The following is a 24,480-nucleotide window of genomic DNA, read 5'->3' as shown; positions in this document are numbered from 1 at the left end:
TGACATGAACGTTTCTTGAGATGTGTAAAAAAGAAGTATAAGTTATAGCTATAATTTAGAAAAGCTGATTAATCTTGTTAATCGGTATAACTTGCGTAATGCAAAAATGATGTCATCATATATTATGGTTATTTTTGCGTAATATCTTTAAAAGAAAAATATATCTTCGATTATCAAATATTATACTCATTATATTACATATTTATTTATCGAAAGGATTTTATTTTACTAAAATTTTGATATATAAATATATTACGTTGGTTAATTATTCTTGTACAAGACAAGAACAAAAGTATTTTGCAAATACTTGTACAATGCAGTAAATTTTGTAATTTTTTAAATAAACTTATTAAAATTTTTCAAGAAGAAGAATCTTGAAAATTTAAATATAATTTTGTTCGACTTTTATTATGACTAGTGATCAATTTTAATTTATAGAAAAGGCTTTTAATAAAAGAACATCTTTAATTAATTTGCATGTGAAGCACGATTTCATCTCGTTATGTTTTATCTTTGGATATTAACTAGACAGTCATTGCACATTCCATATCCGTCCGTTCATTTATCACGTACGAAAATAAATCTAATACAGCGTAATATCCAATATCCTTTGATGATCCCGTTACGTGCTTTAAGATTTGCATCACTAATCAGTACATCGTCGAGATGAGATTTCTGACTATCGATCATTCTACGAGATGCAACATTATTGCAAGACAAGACATCCAATTTTATGTGACATTTCCTCTATTACTCGATATATAAGACAAAGTATTAGAGATGTGTTCTCTAATAAGCTTAATCACAAATAACAGTTCACCACAATTCACAAAAAAGAGAAATAATAAAAAGCGTGTTTTGAAATGCTTTTAGAACGCCAATGTTATTATTTGCTACGTCGATCAAAACTAATCCAGTTTTATGACTTATGAATTTGAATAACAGATAAGAATAAATCTAATTAAATAAGAGAATTCTTACATTTGGTCAAAACGGATCTTAATGCTTAAAATTTCTGTGTGAATTTTTATGGGTGTCTGATTCCGCAAACAGCGCGTCGAAATCTTTTTGAAATCATGAGCAGAAGTAGAGTAGTAATATCGCTTATTAAATTGATAAGTGATTTAATATTTTTTATGCTAATATAAGCATCTTTATAGAATATTAATAATCAGATGTTAATGAGAATCTTAAATCTGCGAATAATTTTATTAATATTAATGATATTATTAATAATTAGATTTTAATGAGAATCTTAAACCTGTGAATAATTTTATTAATATTAATAATCTGATGTTAATGAGAATCTGCGAAAAATATTACGTCAGCCAAAGTATGAACCTGAACTTCCAACTTTCCGAGACGGACGTCATACCAATTCGACCACCGAGGCTGATCTAATTTTAATTAAGATACCCGTCACGAGGTATACTTATAGAGAAATTCAGGTTTGAATCTTGGCTGAGATATTTTTCACAATAAATTCTTGACAATATTTCAAAGATGCTCATTAGCATTAGTATTATTAAATCGCTTTGCTCGTCAATTTAATTTGTAACATTACGTACTCCAGCTTTTTTTAATTTAAGATTATGTTTCAAGATTGACAAATAAATCGGTAAACAATTTGCTCGAAGTAAGATTCACACAAAAATATTATCAGACATCAATATCCGTTTTAACCGAATATGGCCTTCTTCGCTTATTTGTGTTAATCTGATTTTCTTTCGTCACTTGTATCAGTGTTATTAATATTACAGCTATAAAAAGAAAACAGTAAAAAGTTACTATATATAAAATTATTATGAAAGCTAAGTTGAACTTAATTAAACAGCGTTTCCTCTTTTTTCCAATATAAACTAAAAAAAATATTCAAGCCAGCTTATCGAGCACGCCAAACTCGCGAAAAAAACTTAACCTACATAACCACGAAGTGAGTCACGTATATGAGAAGCAGGGCTTAATTAATAAAACCGATCACGCGCGCGCCGGACAATGACTCACCGTCAGGATTGGTGAAGTATCCCCAGGTGGGAGTCGCAGTGGCCGCCGATTGCACGACGAGAGCCACGACGCTCAGGGCCAGAGCGCCGGCGGCACCCCGTGCCGCGACGGCGCGCTTCTCGCTCCGCTGCGGATCGGTAGTCGTCGTGGCGATCGCCCTTACGCCCTGACGAGTGCTTGAAGAATTGGTTGCCATTCTTCATGCCGTTCGTATTCTTCGATAACGTTCTGCCGGCTTTACGTCGATGACGAGTCTGCGACGAGAGTTCTCTGCGTTGTCGCGGATGTGTGAATCGGACGCGAATCGATCACGTTGATGTCAATGGCTTTGGTATCTTCATCGACAATATCGTATGCGATTTATAGAGATTTGCATAAATCAACGAACATATCCTATTGAATCCTTCCTCAGCTTGGAGATGTCAATTTGTTACAAATGAATTTAACGTCATCAATATGTCGATATATTATTAATATAGGTATTCTAAAGTGTGATCGGGAATCAAACGTTTCAAGCATCGGCGCGATTCGATACTATTGACGAGTATCGATTTTCCCATTTAATGCTCAACGTTTGTGTTGATCGTTATTCGTCGTTGAGAAGTAAAATATCTTTATCTTCTATTTTTCGATATAGATTCTGTTTTCTTCCGATTTTTATTAGTAATTACAGACTAGAGTACGATATATATCCATATTCTGGATATAAACGAATTAGTAATCTAAATTTTGTCAACAATCAATCTTATTTTTACTTATTTCTTCTTGAAGACCGCTCGAACTGATTCATTGATAACGATACAGTTTCGATTCCTCAATCGTGAAGCATTCTCAGCATTTTTTGCGGTCCTGTCTGTCTTTGACTTTGATCGTAAACTCGACGATTTTGACAGGTACCAGTTAGCATCTAATTCAGGTGTCAAGTAGCTTCTTCAATCTTCAGATGTCGTCAGGTAGCTTCTTCAATCCCGAGATCTCGAACGTCGTCGTCGTCATTACAGTCGATAATCGAATCTCATGTCGACTGCGTTATCGCGTGCATACGCACGCAATCGATAAGCCGGTAGCCTGAGAAAAGAAGGGGCGGCAGAGGTGGTTGTGGCTGATGGCTGGGAGTTCGAGGGAGTAAGGTGCGGCAGGGTGCACGAGAAGTGCACGCGTATTGACTTAAACGAATTCCACGTTCTGTGACATTGTTTCCTCGTATATCTTCCTCTTTATTCACACATACACACACAGATACGCACACATACACGCACACACACAAAGCCTTGAATCAGATATCACAATGAATTTGTTTGTTGAATCTTTTATGCTCTATCCAATTTCTGTTTTATCTATAATTCCTGGAGTTGTCATATACCTTTGAATACTTTAGGAATCGTATCCAAGGGAATTTTCACCTCAAAGTGCCTCTGATAAGCATATATTTCTCTGTTCCTTTCTTTTCTCACTCTATCTCTACAACAGAGACAAACGTATACGTGTCTTTGTTATCTGTATACGTATTTCTTCCTCCCTCAAAAACCCTTGGCGAAAGCTATCGGTTTTCTTCGTACTCTTGTAGATTGTGTGGACTCTGTGAAACCGGTTTTTGCGATGTGCAAAGCGGCGTTGCTAAAAATAAGATATCTTCTTTCTCTTTCTTTCTCTATTCCTTTCTATCTCTGTTTTTCTCCTTCGTCCTTTCCCCCCTCTCTCTCTCTCTCTCTCGCTCTCGCTCTTCTTTTCTCTCGCCCTTCTTCCCTTCTACCTCCTTTCGTTTGTCTCTCTTCCTCGACTCTGATTCTCTTCGCGTTCCGCTTCGAACGTTCCGGAGAAGGGGAACGAAGATACCGGATCGCGCGCGATGCGCGCTAAATCGATCGTTGGACGACGATCGATTCCGTCGATCACCGTCGCGTCATTAACGACGACGTTCCATTACCGAATATCACCCGAAAGATTTCTTTCCACTCGCATCGTCGTTAAACGCATATTTTCCCTCGCGCGTGTGTTTTCGCTTTCTCTCTCTCTTTCCCTTTTCCCCGTTTCTCGCCGACCCGTTTCTTCGAACGTATTACAAAAACGTCGCGCGACTCTCTCTCAACATCATCGGCGTGGTTGAACGAGTTGGGATCGTCGGCGAACCCATCCACCTACTCGTCACGCCGCTCCTGGAGGTCACGCGTTGTCCGTTAGGTTGGATTGGCTGGTAGCACAGGCCGCTTGCTATTCACCGAGTCGACTATAGTGCAGCTATAGTTATCGATCGCTTGCGGATACGCTCGCTTCATTTTGTGCCACATCTCAGGCCTACAGGAGTTTCGTAACGCGCTCCGATCACATTCACGTACGTTCGTTCGTTCACACGCGTTCCTTTCTTCCTACGCGCGTAGCGTGCGCTGTACGTACACCGTACTCACGTATCGTGTACGGGTCGGTTCCAATATCGCTCGATTTTCCCGCTCTTTCCTGCGACGAACTCGCGACACTTGTGCGCGCACCCATTCGCATCGGTTCAATCACTTTCGCCCGTGTGTCACCGTGTCACTCGTCGCGTGTATGTGGGTCACGCGACTCGAGTCGTTGTCGCGCGCAGACGTCGCACTGACGCATCGATACACTTCTTCTTTCCTGCACGGAAAAGAAAAAAAAAATATATATATATATATCTTCTTCGCGTTACCTGCGCCCGTGTTTCGCGGAGCAGCGGCACTCGCGAGCGACGGCACTCCGTTAGTCAACTCGGTGCACTCGGTGCGCGGCGCGACGGCCGACCACGACGTGTGTACCTGTCCTCCACGTACCTGTCTGCCGCTGTGCGCGAGTAGTCATGCATAAAAAAAAAAAGAAAGAAATCACGTGCACATACACATGTATATATATGTATGCATACACACGATTAACGCACTCGCGGATACGCAAGAGCGGCGTAGAGAACGCGCAGGAAAAGGTAGGTCGCGAAACGCGTGCGTGCGGAGGAGAAAAAAAAAGCCTGCGCCGCGAAATATTTGTACTTGCGTATTACTTCGATGCACGCGCGCGCACGCACGCACGTAAGTATTATATTCGGCGTGCGTAGGCTACGTGTTGTACGTACGTACGCGAGGAATACGCGCGGAGCGTGCGTACCGGACGACGCGACGGTGCGCGCGCGAGAGAAGCGGGAGGGAAGAAGAGAAAGAGAGGACTCGCCGCGCGCGGAAAGCAAAACGGGGAGAGAGAGAAAAGGACAATACGTGTGTACGCGAGCCTGCGCGCTGCACGGCATACTGAGCTCCGATGTCGACCGACGCGGCCGAGTTGCCTGGAACGAGCGCGCTCTATCATTTTCTATCTTTCTCCAACGTGCACCCCTCCTCTCCTCTTCTCCTTTCGTCGTACCATCTGCTCGCTCCCTCCGTCTCTCGGCGCCGTTCACTGTTGTACTCTTCACTCTCGTGACTCCGTGATACTGTACCTCACGTTCGCGAGGCACCTCGCTCCTTTCATTGTGCTAAACCGAGGGCGAAGTACAAGGTGGATTTTTAAACAGGAAGCTGTAAGGGACTGGTTGAATGTAGAAGGAAAAGAGATAAATCTGTGGAAATATACCATTTTGTTTTATCTCTTTTTGATAACTTATAAATGAAGCGATTCTCTTGTTATATCTGCGCAAATGTCGAAATGTCATGTCGGAAAAATGTTCTTAGAGAAATATCTTCTCTCTTTATATGCACACATACTTATACAATGTTAATATATATTATTATAATTTAATATTAATAAATGCTCAACTAGTCCACAGTTTAAATAGTTGAATTAATTAAAATAGTAAATAAATATTAATGTAAAATGTAAAAATGTTACTTTTTCATTAAATTCTGTGATTTATTTAGAAGATTCCCTTTGTTTATCGACCACATATTTGTGACTTGATAACAGGGAATAGAAGTATAGTGACGCCGTTACTTTTACCGTTATAATACTTTTTATAATAACGATTCGATAATGACGTTGCAATTGTTTATGACTGTAACGATAACTAACTAAACGATAAGATTGCACTAAGATTGGAGAAGTCACTTTGAAAAGTAACTTGTCATCATTAAGCGTTATATTTACTGAAAAAATATAATGCGATACTTGTAACGCATCGACGCGTTATTTTATTCGTTAAAAGCAACGAGTAACATTGCGAATAATGAATTATTCTTTTCAGTAACGAGTGACTTCCGCTCTATTACAGTAACGACTGACTTTTCCAATTCTGGTGTTGCTGTTATTGCCATAAAAAACTCGCAACGTCATTAATATAATCTCTAATAGCACAAAGTATTTGTCGCAATATTGGGAAACAATGTAGAGCCAATATTAAACATTGGTAAGTAAGAATGGAATCCTCAATATTAGTCAAATATTGTAAGGTAGATGTCTAATCATATTTAGCTAATATTGATTCAACAATATTAGGGATTTAATTTTTGTTCAATGTTTAATAGTGGCTGTACACTGTTTTCCAATGTTTCGCCAATATTAGGAAATAATGTTTAGCTAATATTAAACATAATTGGGTGATTTAATTTCATTATCACACAGTTATCCTGCAGGATAACACGTGCATGGAAGATGATGCATTAAGCGTTGTGCATGGTACTATATATCACTACAGATACAACCGAACGTAAACCCATTTAAGCTGTGAGGATTTCCGCTTTTGCCGAGTAATTCCACTCTTAGATTTCTTCATCACATATTCATATTTCAAACTACGAGTTCTTAAAGCCTCGGCTTTACGTCTCCACCTCTAAGTCTATTACGTAGATGAACTTTAGGAGTGTTCAACATCAAATCCTACGTTGAAGGTCGATATCACTTTTCATAATTTTAGTACAATTTATTACATTTAAATGGCAAAGGCGGACGCTTTAGTGATATAAATTCTTTAATTTTTGATCTTCTATAATCTTATATAATTTAATAATATTATTAATATTATAATAATTGTTAATATTATAATTATTAATATTATAATTATTAAAATTATAATAATATTGTGAGTAAATAAATCGGTATATTTCTTTTAAAAATAGAAAATAAAGAAGAGAAAATTGATAAATACATATCTGGTTATTAATTAACAAATTTTACTGTTGGAAGAACACAAAATTTAATATCTCTCACACATCAGAATATATTATATAAAATTTATCTTAGAGATTAATTATTGTATTATATTTGATTTAATAATATAATGAATAAAATATTGTTTAAATAATATGATACGAATTTAGACTGATTATCTAATTAAGAGAATTGCTATTCCTATATATATTCCTACCGCGTCAGTGTAGTCGTACTCAAATATCAAAGAATTATTACGCGTACATGTATATCATGTTGCCTCTGAATAAACCTATAATCGTTTTGGTATCTAGAAATTATTTCGAAGCGCAAATCGCTTTCATAATGTGCGTTTTAATTAATAATTACAGCAGTTTATTTATCACGTCATCGAAAACATAATGGAATGTGAAGGCAATGTATCCTGCTAAAATTATAGTTTCCACCGTTGTTCTCGGGGCAACAAACTCTGCGGCTGGATACTTTATAGTTTATTCTGTGGTGCAATAAATTCCGAGCGAAAAAGTGTAAAACCGCAGAGACGAATCGTCTAATGTCGCATATTGTGATAAGTAGGAATAAATGTCGAGAACCATGAAATTCGATACGCTTTTTATTCAGCGACCACTACTGAGCGAACATTATCCGGACTCGTGAGCTAATAACGAAAAGGATTATCCTGTATAAAGTAATCTTCACATTACGGAAACGTCAGCTGTGCGTGATTTTACGCTAATTCCTTTCGTTACACGTGTAACATCGAATCGTTGAAAGAAACGTCATTATTAATTCTTTCGTAAAAGTCCACGACATAATAATTTTCTCTTTTCGATCATATTCCCATTATAATGAAAACTTGATCCGCATTGCACAGTAAGAACACTTGTTTTGAATTTAAAGCGCAAATTTAAAGCGAATTTAAAAGATTTATCTAGAAAATTAAAGATTACTACATAATACTAGTACTGCGTTAACCTGATTTATAGCAAAACATGATATAACAAAACACTACATACAATATAATCGTAAACATAATACGTTTATGTATTATGTTTACGATTATATGTCGCGGACAAAGATTTTATAAGGATAAATTATTGTAAATGTCGTCAAAAGATGAAAACATTAATTCTTGGTAAACAAACTTGTGTACAAGGAATTAAGCGATTCAGCGTCTTTTGTAAATTTAGTACCTGTCTCTGTTTATAAATCATTTCGGAAATTAATCTTTTGTTTAACGTTTCTTCCTCTCATCAAGAATTTTAACATTATCCAAATTAAATTTATGTCTCGTACCTACCTTATGTTCCGTAATTACCGAAAGCTGATTTGTATTTCTGTTAATATAAATCCTGTGTTCTCCGTAATTCTCTGGTCTTTAGTCACCTTCGTCTGGCCAACATATAATGCTTTGCATTCGTTATAATGAATTTCATAAACTACATTTGATTTGGAGAGCAAAATGATTTATTTTTTGTACTTTAACTACTCAACTTATTGAGATAAGTATAAGATAAAAACTAACCGTTTGTTCTTTAATTCCAAAATTTCAAATACCGAGCGATAAATTAATTGGAAGGATTCAAATTAATGTCGAGACATTGAGCCCACATGTCACAATAGGCTTATAAAATGAAATTCCACCCTACTACCGATATTAAAGTTAACCATGTCAACTCCTCTCTTAAACAATTATCTTTCACTATAAAAATAGATGATGATACATTTAGTATTTTATTTGTTTTTATAAACCAATACATTTTCTTGCCCCTTTAACATAATTCATGGATTTATATCGTGTTCTAAGGAAAGTGTGACATAAACTACATGGGAAAGTATCTATCAAGGCTTTTGTAAGTTTACAGATATTATGTCACAAATTCTTTGGTGATAAAAGCCATCAGATCAATTTTTAACTTCAGCAATCCATTACAAGTTTTATTTTGTATTCAATTACACTGTGTAACTTTTTTTCATGTTTTATGATATATCGCAGATGATTCTGATAAGTTTTTTTTATAGATTACAAATTCTAAAATAAAACAATAAATACTTCAGCACATCAGTTTTTTTTTTAAGAAAAATCAGGTTAAAAATAAAAAAACAAATTTTTTGCCATTTTTGAAGTTGTTTAAAAAAATGGACATCATAGAAATTCGAGCATTAACTGAAATGAAAGCTCAAATCTTAAGCTATAACCGCAAATTAAAGATAAATAAATAACATGATAAAATGTTTTTGTAGTCCGCTGTAGTCTCTCTATGCTGTAGCTTCTCTACGGATTAATCGTTTGGAAAATGTTAAAATCTTATGATTATTCAATTGATTAGTTATTTTATTGAAGTTAAATAATTATATTTTATTAGATATTATTTAATTATTAATATTAAAATATTTATAATTGGCTCCTTTTTAACATCCTCCGAAAGAGAATAGATTTTTGCCGAAAAAGGTTTAAGTAAAGGAAATAGTGTTTTTGTAGATTTTAATCTTTTGGATTTGATGATGTTAAGTTAAAAAGTTTGAGGAACACTTTGAAAATTAAGTAAAAATATTAAAATTTGAATAAATATACGATTATGTTTGTGCTCAATCTTCGAAATATTCGAATTTCTTAATAATTTATTGTATTCAGGAAGTCAAAATTTACAAAAAATATTCCTTTTATTTACTTCTTTTGGAGCAGAAATTGGCCTCTTTTTAACATTCTCTTTATATATATATATATATATATATATAATATACTGTAATGAATAAATCTAACAAAATTTAATTTAAATTGCCAATGAGAGCCGACATTGGACAGAAGCATGTAATTTTATTTATTAATCTTTATCTGAAAAATAAGTCCAAAATTTAAAAAAAGAACAATTTCCTTTTTATTGTAAGAAATATGCTTTGCGTACTTTTAATGCTGAGACACTATACCATGTTTCTTGATTATAATCTAAACACGCTTTTTCATCGCATTTTAAATAACATCTGCTCTTAATAGAAAAGATTAATCCAACCCAGGTTGGTGCAAACCCGATCGGGCCGAAAACGCTATAAGTTCTAATCTTCTCGACAGTAAATGACGTCAGGACGTAGGCAGAGAGACACGGCGTGTTCGCTCTTGTAGCTTGCTCCCAAGGTTGCGAACCGCATGCTTGCATAGTAATCCCACTTACGCAATGTCGTACCGAGACGTCGAAGAGACCACGTAATATGCACCAAAGATATTAACAGACAAGATAAACATGGTTCAGTAAACAGAACTGGTGCACACTCTCATAAAAGAGTATTACGATATCATGGAAAAATGTGGTTCTCAGTATAAAATATTAAGTCAGAATACTCTTTTTCTCATCCAATCGGAAATACTTTACGCTACATTTACCTTCTAAAACTAAAGTTACTTTAACTAAAAAGTATGAATCTGCAAAAAAACTTGTTTCGTGGAACTATCATGTGCAAAACGTGATCCACATATTATGATTCCCTCGTCAATCGTGTTATCAAACTTTCCTCCTGATTACGTTCTTTCATATCCTAGCCGTGCTTCCTCCTTTCCTTACATTCGGCAGTATTTCATTTCATAATCACAGATCCCGAAGCTTTTTTAATTTAAGATATCTGTCTTTATAACAACTTAATTACTGTAAAAAGAGTTATAAAGACCTTGGACCGGTATTTATAGCCGATTCTTTTACTCAAAATTGTCTTAAATACAGTGTTAAAATGTCATTCACCAATCAAAAATCCGTATTAACATCTTAAAATATTATTATATTTGAGACGGTCTTATAATAAAAACAGATTATAATATAAGTACCAGCCTTATCCAGGATAGAAATTACATGAAAGAACAATACTGTGTTTTTTAGAAATAAACTTAGAAGCTATAGTATATAAGAAAAGATTACATGAAAATTTTGTGTTATGTGCGTACGACATTGATGCAGTAGTATGTAGTGATCTGTTAATATTTCATAAACCATATATTATATATATTATGGACCGTAAACCGTAAATGTGTAAGTCGGTAAAACAGCAATTTCCTTAAAGATCATGCCAGCATCCACTTAAGGTGACTCTACACGGTCAATAATATTACTACTGTCATCATGCATTAACAAATACTGACAATATTTCTGATCGTGTGTAGTTAATATTGATGAATTGACGTAGAATACTGATGGTGATTAGGATTTTAATTCTCGAGCATCAGTATTGCTTGATTAGGGATCCATGCCACAGTGCAATAGATAATGTGCGTAAAACTAAAGTGAAATATATAGTATCAATGATACTGATCGTGTAAGATTGTAAAAATATTAAGAATATTGATGCATACTGCCAGTATTATTGATTCAATATTACTGATCAGTATTATTCACCGTAGAATCACCTTTACATTTACATAATACTTATTACTTCTGTCCTGACATTGCGACACACGTCGTTCTAGAAAAAACAATTGACTTAGGTGAACCTAACAGAATGAAGCAAACGTACGTGACGAAAAGCTTAGCCCATTAATTATAAGAACTCATCGACGTTGTTATTGCATCACTGACATACATACGAATCACCTCTCATTACTGCCCATTACAGAAATTATTTATGATTTAGTTGAAAAATCTCATTTAAAGTGTTTCTATTTTGTCATTATGTGCGAATTAAGGCTGGGTTAATTAATTTAATAAAAAAATATAATTAATAAGTTTAATTATTAATAAAAAACGTGAATATATAAGCAATATTAACAAACACCTATGTAGCCGCGCTCTATAACAATTTTTATAAATTCCTTTTCCTCACGGTAGGTTTACTTTATAATAATGTATTTTATAATATTATACACATATTTTAATGACAAATTTCGATAAAATTTGAACGAATCAATGTGAAAAAAATTCTATTATTAAATCTATAAGCGTGATATTTTTATTTAGTTTTATCTTTATGTATACAATTGTTTTTAAACATCAAAAAGTTTCTGTAAAATAACAAAATCTTTTTTGAAATACCAGTCCTGCACTTAGCAGATATTCTTTATAAAGGAACATTTTAGGCCAAAAGAGAATTAGCTTGTTAATTCAATGTTTTGCTCTCAAATATATATTTTCAGCAAACACACGCATAATGTCAAAAGGCTCTGTACAAATGATGAAATATTCTGAAAATGTATATATCCGGAACACCCGTTGCATTACCAAGAGATTATTTATGATATAGAGTCGACTCGGGCAAGGACGTAGGTCATCGAGGTTCCATGGGGTTAACTCGTTTAACCTTTTCTTCTCTTCCTCCCGCGCAAGATCGTGATCGAGATCGATGTGGTCTTAGAAATATATACTTCAATTAGAGAAACTCACGATAAAGTGTCGTTCATTAGTTCTTAATTCTTATCGATCTTTTGTTGAAACGATATTGAATGTAAAAAGAAAACGAAACAAAGTGCAAATAACAAGAGAAATCGAGACATTTACTAAATCTAATTAATGAAATTACACAAAATTAATGATATATTTAATTATGTTAGATTAAAATAGATTAACTCATTCAATAACACATATATGCTCCTAACTGAAAAATTAAATGAAATAGAAAGTTTTTATTATCCATACATTTATAATATATTATTTACGTGCATGTTTTCGATGTTATAGATTCTGGTAGCAAAGAAAAAAAATAACGTAATTTATTTCAATGTAGAAATATCGTGTTTCCGAGATTTACAATTCATAATATAACTCATTGATAGAGTTTGCACGAATCCAATTCAACTTTAGCAATACATACTTTTGAAATACAAGTCAACAAAAGCTTCAGTCTTCATTTAATTTCATGCAGATTCTATTTCTTAATCTAATTTGAAACTTGAACAACATTAACACTTGGAAACGTACGAAAGAAACTGACATTAAATCAGACTTCGCAAAGAAGAGAAGCTTCTAAATTGTTTAGATTTGTGAGACTATGTATATTGTTAAAAATTTGGTTTTCGATGTAAAAAATAAAAAATTTAATAATGAAATATTTTTTAAGAATAGAATAACTGTAATTAATCGCAAGAAATTTTATGTAATGATATATTATTTCTCGTATAAATTTATATAAATTATAAGTAAGAAATATATTTATTATTTGTGAGACAATTCCTTGCTGCAAGAAAATCGCGTTGTGAGTTAAACTGTACATCACTGTCCAGTTACTTGACCCTGCGTATCTAGCATGACGTTGCTCGGCTTGAAGAGGTCATCGTGACTTGAAGATGATCAAAATCTCTGCCTCTCAGGTGCAAAAGATAAAAAGCTATCTTTTTATTCATATTTTTTGTTTAGTTATTTCAAAATCGTGTTTCTTTTATAAATTTATAGTTTTTATAAATAATCAAAGTAAATATAGACAATTTAAAACTGAAAATCTTAACAGCTTTAAGATATAAAATTCTTTAATGTTAATTATTTTATGCTGATACTGAACCTGAAAAAAGCATTAATTTATATACTTATTTAGTTTGAGTATGAGATATTAAGGAAGTCGCATACTTTGAAATAAAAAAAACTACAAATTAAATTATCAATGATCTGGGGCAGCACAATAAAAGAGAATTACACACATTTCGTATATATATAATATATATTATATTTCCATTTTATATCGGTATACGTGTACATCCACCTTCAAATACAATACATAAACATTTATATTATTGTAATATTTCCTTTATAATCATACATGTAGGTAATACGTTTAAAGTTTAAGATGCCGGGAAATTGTAAATTGCGGATCATCTGTAACCTATACATATTATACTATTAAAGTATGCTTTTAGATAAATCGCAATCGTTTTAGACACACATATAGGTATATATTAATAATAAAGCTCTATTCTGACTAGAAATAATTCCTTCTTCTTGATTATCATATCCATATTTGATTAGAAGAAATCTGTCGTTACATCAGTTTTAATTATTCTATCGATTACTCGCAATCATTGACGAAACAATGACTAACAAGTTGAGGAAGACCGACGATCTGATTGGCGAAAGTGGCCGGAGAAATATCTCCAATCAGAGGGCAGTAATTCCTATAATTCGCGTATCTCTTCACTCAATAACCTTTTCCAATTTTTTATCCAGGAGGATTGCGAAGTCCCAAAAACATGAAAATTGAATCTGACCCAGTTTGACTAAAAAAAGTTATATTTTTTGTAATAAATATCAGGATTTGTATCGTTAATTGTAATGAAACTCTCGATCCTTTACAATTTAATTAGTAAACATCCGGAAGGATTATTAAAAGGAATAACGCAATACGAGAGAATCGAAACGAATTAGACTATTTGAAACGTGTGTCAATATAAACGTATTAATTTCCACGTATAATTTTTCATAATAGTTTATATTATTATCCCATTAAAATTTAGAGTTTATATTTAAAAAATAAATAAAACGACTGTTGTTACGAAATAAAGACAATTTTCCATTATATTGCATTTACATATATTTTAAATAGAAATCAGAACTTACTCAAGGATATTAAATAAAAAAAATTTGTATTTTATAAAGAATAATAATAATTGTAAGAATAATTGTAAGAATAATATTTTTATTTGCAGATATTTCGCAATTTTTTTTGCACTTTTACTTAACAGTGAAACAAAACGATAGAACTTGAAAAGTAATAGTTAATAGTTATAATATAATAGGTATATCCTTATTCCTCGCGCATTTTATCCAGAAGATCCGATGAACTGCAGCTGAAGGAACGATCGATTAGTGTGAATCAAGGTCCTTTGAATGCAGTGTGCATTCGCCATAGCGTGCATTTCTGGCTCCAATTTAACGACGACCTTCACTGGTGAAGATGGAACGGCGGAAAATCCGAGGTGGGGTTTAGGGAGAAGAATATCGAGGGAATCTTAAGAAAAATAAGGTATATTTAAAATATGCAAATAAATGTAATATCGGACAAAAAATAACGTTGTATTTAATAGTAAATTTTTTGTACGTATAAGCGCACATATAGATGTAACTTTTGATATAAATCAATTGCATTAAAGTTGATCAATGTGAATTAATTATAATTTTCGCATTACCTACATTGTAATCAGAGAGGTCTACGACTTAGAAAGAGAAGGAGGATCGTTAAGCATATCGATTAGTCAACACACAGTTGATCCCGAGCATCGAATATCGTGAGAGAGGTAGTCATGAACTGCATTGGGAAACTGCATTAGGAGACTGGATCTATAGATATTGTAGAAGAATGTAAATAGTTTCCGAGCGAGTAACATTTTGCAAACTATTGCCAATTATGATATCACAAGCTTGAAGAATCATTCATTTCTCTCTCTCTCTCTCTCTTTCTCTCTAAAGAGTCTAACAAACACACGAAAGAAAGATGTCAAAGCGTATTATCGAGGCCTTCGTTTTAATCAAGAATGCAAACCGCAAAACTTGAAAACGTAGAATTTCTCGTGAAATTCCCACGAGATACATCGAGTGGATTAAGTTATATGGGAGAATCGTTCAAATATACTTAAGGACACTATACGGGATATCATCGTCAGAATAGACTTTCAAGGGGACTGGATGGGAAAGTAAATAGAAAAGAAAAGAAAATATATAAGAAACAAGACGCGTGAATGTAGAAATTAGATTTATGGCAAAAGGAGAAAAAGGGAGGATATCGTTTAGCCCCACTTCTGAAAGAGACCCATCCGTTGACACTTGCAATTAGAACCCCAGAGATTGCAGCGGCAGCTAGAGCTGTAGCAGCAGTCCTTCCGTCGGTGGTAACAATCGCCGCCACGCCTTATGCAAGCCCGCCTAAACAAGTTTATCGACGAGGTACGTCTACTCGAGATTAGGGAAATCGAGAAAATGCTTTTTCACAACATTGAGACATCAAGGGAGGGGAAAAAAAATCGCAATGTCAATTCGGTGTTTCGTGCAGTCACGCTCACACATGCATATATATGTACGTATTGACTATAAATACTAAAAGAATAATTTTTTTCTTAGAGACGTAAAAATAAATTGTTTTTCAAATTTTTATTTTCTGATCTTTTTAATTCTCTTAAAAAGATTTCATCAAAAAATAAAAATAATGTTATAGAATGAAAATAATGTTGTAGAGTCGCATATGTGTACACGTCTCATTATAATCGTATGTTTTCGACGTCCGTAAAATGTATGCAGTTTCCGTAACAGTCAGTCAGGGAAGAGAAGGAAAAGAGGTAATCTAGAGATCTCAGAAAAGATCCCGTTGAGGAGAATCATAGGAAAATAAAACCGGACAAGTAAGATAATCCACTCACTTTTGTGCCACTCGCATCAGATTTTCCAAAGCATCTGTATAATCCGAGGAGTCGTCAGCTTGAAGATCGTCTACATCTTCTGTAAGCGTAAAATAAATGGTTCGTTTTAATACATGCATAATCTGCAATATATTTTAATCCGATTAGTTACATTGTAAATTCAAAAAATAGAACTTTTTTTCAATTTATGCAAAGCGATTATATATTTTCATGGATTTTAAAAAAATAAGTATTCTTTGTTGGAATGTTGGAAAAAAACTCGTATTGTGTACAGCATGATTTGATACCGAATTTCTTCGAAATGCCACCCCAGCAAACAACGTTACAACGTTGCGGAAAGTTGCTGAAATGTTTCATAATGTATCTTGTTTACTGGGACAGAACATATCCTGAAAATGGTTTCGCGTTGAACGCAATGCCGTCGTCAAAATTTGCGTAAATTATCAGGATTTTAGGGTAAATTGGGGTGAGATAGCGTAAAAAATGCTACTTTTTTACTATTACGCAAATTCTGACGACGACATTATGTTTAGGGCAAAAATCGCTTCGAGATATGTACTATCACACTTCAAAAAGAAAAAAAGTATTTTATCCAGCTATGTAATCACATACGAGCATAGATTAAGCATAGACAATCCATGATTCAAGAATTTAAAAAGTATATCTCACAGAAGAAATTCTATTATATATTTTATAAGGCAATATCAACAATGGACTCGATCTTGATATATTTCTTTGACTCGATATGTAGTACATGATCACTACGGGAAATAATTTTATCTTTTGACAAAAAGAAATTTTACCAAATAAAATATTCCCTAGAAATATAACAAAACTACTTGCACGAAACTTGTAAAAAGACTTTATGAATTGAAACGAGTAGAAAGTGTAAAAGACGTGTACATATGCAAAATTATATAACTATACAAAGCCACCTTATATCAGCTGAAAATATATACAAGCTTCACAAAGAAGGCACTTCATCCAACACTGAAAATTATATTATACAATCGGGAAAAATAAAACTTTCTGTTTCTTTACACACACACACACACACACACACACACACACACACACACACACACACACACACACATTATATCCATTTTTAATAAAGCTTACAAAATTAAAGTTAAACTACCCAAACACACAGCGCTTACAAAACGTTAACAAAGTGCTAAAAAAACGATTATACATGCGCTTTATTAATGCTTTGCAAGCGCTGCTGTGCTGCTTGGATACTTAATTATAAAATAATATATTACAAAAAAAATTATATTCCAAAATTTGCATCGTTCCGTTTTCATTATCGCAAATCTTTGTTTTTGCTACAGTACAGCCTTATATATGTAGAAGAAAATTATGGTCCATTAAAATTATTACGACAAGTCTCGTTATACGTTTCTAAAACTCTTACACAAGAAAATCCTTTCTGCGGCGCGAAGGTAAAAGGTTATATTAAAGCACGCTAATAAAACGAACCATGATTTCTCTTCTTTCTAGAAAATGTTATCTCTATTGTTTGCAGATTAAATATTGTGTGCAATATCTGTATTATTTAAATTACTACAAATTGTTTATTATAAGAAATTTAAGAAATTATATAAATAAGTGTGCAAATTCCCAAATGCCATCCAGATGTCATTCTATCCTTCTTGCTCATTAAATGTTACAAGGATAACACATGGGACTTAGATGGGAATCTAAACGCGTCTAATAAAGAATAAAAAAAAATAAAGATAAATTGCAAATATAAAAACAATAAAAGAAGTTGAACCCATGTGTGTAAAACAAATATAAAATTATAACAAAACACCCTATATAGTGCAAAAGTCACACGCGCGGCTTTAATAATAATTTATTTTAATTTAAAAAGATAATTTTTATATATGGTAAACAAAGAGAAATTATACATGGCCCGACAAAATGATAAAATCAACCGTTATTTTTTTCTGTTAATATGCGTCCCAAAATTATATTTCCCGAACGATAAGACTATTTTAATTATGTTCTCGAATTCAGCAAATAAAACTGAGTTTTAAGAAAGGATGAATTCAACGATCCCTGCGTATTCCTAAAATGCGTACATTTCTTTGATTTCCTTTTTAAAATTTATCTCATAAAATAAATTTTTCAATGATTAAACAAAATAATATTGATATTAAATAAAAAATAAATTTACTTATTTTGTTTCTAAATGTTATGATGTTAACAACATATAATACTTTACAATATTTTTGGATGATCGTCATGGGCAAATATAATTTTGATTATGCGAATATTTCATTGCGCGTACATATTGGATTTATGATTGCGAGTCAGAACTGTTTAATTAAATTTGACAGCTCTTAACGCACACCGTGATGTAATCGGTATGCGTCCGATCATGGATGAACCTATTCCACTTGCACTGTCTGCTATCCAACTGATTTTGCATAATACGAATCTAATTGGTTCTCGAATCAAATTTTTCTATAAAAATATCTCCGTTTGTTTAATTCTTGCTTTAAAATATTTTTACATGACTTTTGATAATTTTACAGGTATATTTATAAAATATTTGCATCCACACTGTTGTCAGCCATATAAATCATACTTGGCGTATATGCACAGAGTCTAATTTGTAACGTTAACTATTATAAATTTGTACTGTAATAAACGTAAAACTTTTAACAAATTGCACAACCGTGAAAAACGCTTATATTATGTCTATATTATAATTTGAATTTCAACAAAAATTTCCATATACTATAACGCTGGCGAGCAAAAGTGCTATTATAATTTAAAAGATTTAATATTTTCAAAGTTCATTTCCAAAGTTAATTTCAAAACGTTAAATAGATTAGCATATTAATTAAAAAATTTGCAATGTTAAAATAACTTTTAAAAAGCATGTATAATTTTAAAAGCTACTAATAACTCTTTCTATTATAATTTTTTTATATAATTTGGTTCAAAATTATAATACGGTTCAAAAAATTTAATTACAAAGAAAGACTCTGACAAAATAAACCATACCAAACCTACTCAACGAGATTTTTTAGTAATTTCATTTATAACAGAACAGATATTTTTAACATACAGTCTTTGTAAGAGATATATTTTCACGAAAGCTTTATTGAAAATATATTTTCGTAAAGCTTTATTCGCGTATATACATAAAGCACACAGTGTCTACATTACAATTTTCATTTATGTTTAACACGTTAAGCGCACGTCAGTCACTGGTAACTGACAATATACTTTTCGTATAGGCCGTGTCAGTTACCAATGACTGACGCCAGGTAATTTTAACACATTAAGCGTCATGACTGAATATAAAAAATTACGCCATGACTGAGTATAAATAATTAAATGTGTAAACAAGAAGTTAAAAGAAGTAAGCTCGGTGTTTAACGTGTTAAAAATCATTGTAATATAATAATCGACATGTGAATATAATTTTAGGTATTTTATGAATACTTCTGTAAGTAATGCGTAATTAGTGTATGATATAAAAATAAACAAAGTATTAATTAAAGGCTCTATGATAGTTCATTTAGTTAATTATAATTTGGATTTATATTTACGTAATTGATGCATACACTGAGATAAAAAGTTGTTAATTTGACTAAACGCATTTAGTTCATAGTGATTATTTAATTCAAATATTTATATATCAATCCCTGGCAACTCGCCGGCTCGCGTAAAGTAGCCACGGGCAGTGTCGTTGCGCGTATCTTAGCGCCGAGACACTACCGCAGTGTCTCCAGATTTAAATTAAATATACGTGAGTCATTTTAACATGTTATTTGTTTGAATTAACAAATATTTGCTTGAAAATCCGTGACCGCTGCATTTAGTTAAATCAACAATTTTTTTCTAAACAACAACGCTTCTTTCTCAGTGTATAACACGATATGAATTCTTATGTTAAATTAATTATATTATTTATATATATAAATATATATATAATAAACGTATATAAAAGTTATTAAAAAATTATATAATAAGATGCAGAAATACTTAAATTTTTTTAAAAAGTAAAGTGTACTGTAAAAATTTGTTTAGTCTTAATGTATATATTTATTTTTTACTGTATACGAGTTATTTTTTTATATAATCTTCGATTTCTATAATATTCGACAGTACACGAGTTATTTTTATTTCGCGTGCACAGTAGACAATGCCATCGATATTTAAAAAATAAAAACCGACTTCTGTTGAAAAAATATTTCATATAAAAAAAAATAGTTAATATCACACTTAGCCTGGAGCTGAAAAATCCTAAAGGTCACAAAAAATGAATAGGTAATCTTTTATAATTATAAAAATATTCTATCAGAAACTTTTTGTCAATATGATGACATCAAAGTAAACAAGAAATTAATCTAGTTAGAAAAAAGTTTTAACGTTTCTTTCACAATAATAATAGAGTTCTTTTTATTCTCTTTACATATATACTTTTTATTCTCTTTACATATATACGCAATGCAAATATGAATTACGTTTTCTAAATAAAGATTTCTTAATTATTAGTTGCAAAAAAAGGATTTTTTAGATTATAATCGTAAATATATAATTTTTTTACATAACTTCTATTTTAGTAGTTACATCATATAATACATCAAATGCATAAAAAAATCGGTCGGCAACATATTGCAGCATATTGGTCGTAAATATACGAATATTTACCCAGTCAAAAATGATAATGGAATCAACGTCATTATCATTTCTGACTGGATAGTGGGTAATCACTCTCGTGCACGTGGACATTAAATAACTCGAATTTATATATCAGCAAAAGACTCAACGCAAGTGTAAGACCAAAGCTATCGTAAAAACATTTTGAATTTTTTCAACGTTTCTTCGTCGTTCTCAAAATGTCTTATGAGTGTTTATGTTAGATATATTTGAGAGAAGCAGCTTGCAGCTCTTCATTAACACGCAAAAAAAGGATCAGACTATGACTCACCACCATCATCGAAGTAAGGATTAGCGAAGCTCCTGTCGACTAAGACGACCAACAGAAGAAACAACCATAGCAACCAGGCCCTCATGCCTCACGACCTGTGCCCGCTCGGCTCACAGTTCGCGCTAACGAAAATTCGGTAGAAGTGAAACGCAAAGTCTCTGCCGCTGCTCCCGCTTGTCCTTCGCTCAGGAAGGAATCTCACCCTTGAATCACCACCGCGTACTGGGGTGCGAGTGAGGGTTTCACCGCGACCGTAGCGCTTATATAGACGCGGGAGGCGTGGCGATGCGCCCCCACGAGGACATATAGAAACGGAGCTTGGACTTCTGGATCGGACGAAAAGTTCTATACCACGCAAGCTCTAACATACATTGTTTGATCGTGTGTTGTAGAAACATCCCCTTCAAGCGGACAAAGGAATAGAATCATTTTCGGCTACTGTTTGCTCACACTTTCGACAAACTTATACCCTCGGATAAGAGAGAGAGCAACTAGTTGCAAAGCAACTAGTAGATTCTAGACATTTTTCTCCTCCTTCTTTTTCTTCTCTCTCTCTTTCTTTCTCTTAATTTGTTAAACATAAAAACTAAGAAATTATAAATTAAATATTATGTTAGAAAGACATGCTAGACATTTATTACAAAGTAAAATCACCGATATTGACAGATCTTCTAGGAACATCCCCTTATTTCTCGGAAACTGTTGTGTACTTTATTAATACCTACTGATCAAAACATGATCTATTTAGATAATTAAAGAAGTAAAAACTCATAGTTTTGGTATTCAAAAACATATATTTGTTTCTACAAAATCAACTAAAAACGAATTCTATAAATGCGAAAATAAAATTCTTACAATTTTTTTTTGTAAACTTGCGTAATTTAAATAATAATGACTGTATTATTGATAATATTGTATTGTTTTATATGTTCCTGTCGTAGTTTATAAATCAATTTTTTTTTCTTTCTTATTTTTCCATAATACAGTTTTAAATATAAAATCATAATACACACACTACGTAAATCAGCACACCTGTCTGTAAGACAGACCATAAGCTAACTTAATAGTGCCGCAGGGTTTATCGCCGTATGTCGTGATCCAATGTTAACGTTTCGTGAACCTTGCCGTTTACTTCATCAACGTGAGGAGCACACTACTCTTTGGCACCTCTGAAGAAAATACCCGTGGAAGCCTTCAAAGTATTATTAAGCTAACTAAATCTTTATAATATTACATTATAGTGTCCTATCTGATGTGAAGGCAATCGTGTATAATTTATGAGAAAATTCTTAAAAGGAGACATTTCGCATTACATGTTTGCATCTCGCAGAACAGCAGAAAAGGCTGTGTTCAGATTTCCACCTGAATGCCACTCAGGTATCATTTGATCCTTATTGTTCACCGAATGTTAAACAAAGCTAATATGATATCTGGGGAGTACTTGGGTAGAAATCTGAACGTATCCAAGTATGCATATAAAAAAATCAAAAAAATTTTATAGTGGAAATTCTAGGAAATATTGTACATATTCACTTGTAAATATTTTGTATAAACGGATCCTGTGAAAAAAAGCTAGAAAAAGTGAAATTATTGCTTATTATGTCAGTTTTGGAGTTCATTTTGCCAAATGCTTTTGCTTATTTTAAATATAACATAAAATAATATAAAATTGAGTAATAAATTCGTCTCTCTTACAGTAAATTTTTCTATTATAATCAGAATTACAAATATTATAGTTAAAAATTTAAAACACAAACTTTATGACTATTTACAAACTTATCACAATATAACGGCTTATAGTCCCACCAGATAAAGAAATAAATATAGATCAATAGACTTCTCGTATAACAAAGGAGTAATTAATTCAATCTGCTCGTCCTTGATATACAATTTTATAAATCACTGTAATTTGTTCATTCATTAAATTTGGCGCTGAATAGAAATTTAATAAAATTTGTTTACTAGACATAACCCGTCTTGTTTGCTTGAGTTTCCGACAGAGATAATTGTGGAAATCAACGAACATTATTCGCAACTCAAATTAAATATATCTATTTAAAGCTGAGAGTTGTACTGAGTGTAAAAGAATTATGTGCTGCGCAGTCTTTCTCGTTCAAATAGAATTTTAAAAAGATGTAATATTTTGCACAGTTTTAATATAAAGATATATATATATATATCTTTATGTATCTTTTTAAATAATTCAAATCTTTATGTACCTTATTAAATAATTTAAAAATTAAAATTTTACTAAAATCGATATTATTACGATGTAAATAAAAATCAAATATTAATTGTCCATCTATTTTCTAAAATTTGATTCGGAAAAGTTTTTGGATAATTTAGCAATTAATAATAAAATATTAACAGTATTTATGACTTGTTCTTACAGATCGAATAATTAATAAATATTAATGAAAAGAGAAAAAATGAAAGCTATCTAAATATAATTTATTAAATTATATGTAAATCAAGAAAATATTATACATGCACACGCGCGCGCGCACACACACATTATATACTTTTTATTAAAAAAAAAGATATTTAATTTTATAAATAATACATATATATAATATAAATTTATTCATATACATTCATATTTTCGCGTGTTTATTTCGTTTACATTTTATCAAATAAGTATGTAAATTATAAGAGAGAAGAAAAGAAGAGAGAGTCCTATATTTCTAGTTTTTTCTTTTATAAAAGTTAAACTCGTACTTCAATGCTTCTAATTTCATTCATATCTCTATGTTTTCTTGCAAGATTGCAAGAATATGATGCACTTTTCTTTTATGCATACAACATTGATGCAATTTTAGTAAAAAATTCATTGTCAAATATTCACTTTTCTCATTATAAGTTTCTGAATTTCAGAAAGTTCACGACACAAGAGTTACACAATGGCGAAGTTGTCGCTTAAACCACGTACGGGAAGTACAATGAAACAGTTGCTTTCGACAATATCCATTATTCAGAACACGTGACTTTGATCACGTAACCATAAACGCCTTTGCGTCAATGGGAACTTGCAACGTTTACTTAAGAACAATTCAATTTCAGCCGACTACAAGTGTTGAAAAGTTATGAGAGAACACGCCTTGAGGTATTTACACACATATATATA

General features: G+C 32.3%; 2 protein-coding genes across 5 annotated transcripts in view; both read right to left on the bottom strand.

Moving 5' to 3' along the window:
* Window positions 1–2,207, bottom strand: part of LOC108760781 (uncharacterized) — a 32,223-nt gene extending 30,016 nt beyond the window's left edge. The window contains exon 1 of the mRNA XM_018506943.1: window positions 2,005–2,207. Within this exon, the coding sequence (XP_018362445.1) occupies window positions 2,005–2,200 (196 nt within the window). The 5' untranslated portion in view covers window positions 2,201–2,207. The remainder of the gene's footprint in view (window positions 1–2,004) is intronic.
* Window positions 2,208–14,800: 12,593 nt separating this feature from the next.
* On the bottom strand, window positions 14,801–21,576 carry LOC108760691 (uncharacterized). Of its 4 annotated transcripts, none has more exons than XR_001940091.1 (4): window positions 21,357–21,576; window positions 16,403–16,481; window positions 15,179–15,938; window positions 14,801–15,000 (listed from the first exon to the last, which is right to left on the bottom strand). XR_001940091.1 is itself a non-coding variant. In XM_018506775.1 (3 exons), the coding sequence occupies exons 1-3, from the start codon at window positions 21,439–21,441 to the stop codon at window positions 15,776–15,778; spliced, it is 327 nt and encodes a 108-aa protein (XP_018362277.1). In that variant the 5' UTR covers window positions 21,442–21,576; the 3' UTR covers window positions 14,801–15,775. The 4 variants fall into 4 exon arrangements, 2 of the variants coding, with proteins under 2 accessions (XP_018362277.1, XP_018362278.1); XR_001940090.1 differs by having other exon boundaries at window positions 15,183–15,938; XM_018506775.1 differs by having other exon boundaries at window positions 14,801–15,938.
* Window positions 21,577–24,480: the final 2,904 nt, after the last annotated feature.

The sequence above is a fragment of the Trachymyrmex cornetzi genome, unplaced genomic scaffold, assembly GCF_001594075.2.
Source record: "Trachymyrmex cornetzi isolate Tcor2-1 unplaced genomic scaffold, Tcor1.1 scaffold23, whole genome shotgun sequence".
NCBI lineage: Eukaryota > Metazoa > Arthropoda > Insecta > Hymenoptera > Formicidae > Trachymyrmex > Trachymyrmex cornetzi.
The sequence above is the reverse complement of the archived record's forward strand: the minus strand, read 5'-3'. Positions and strand labels throughout refer to the sequence as shown.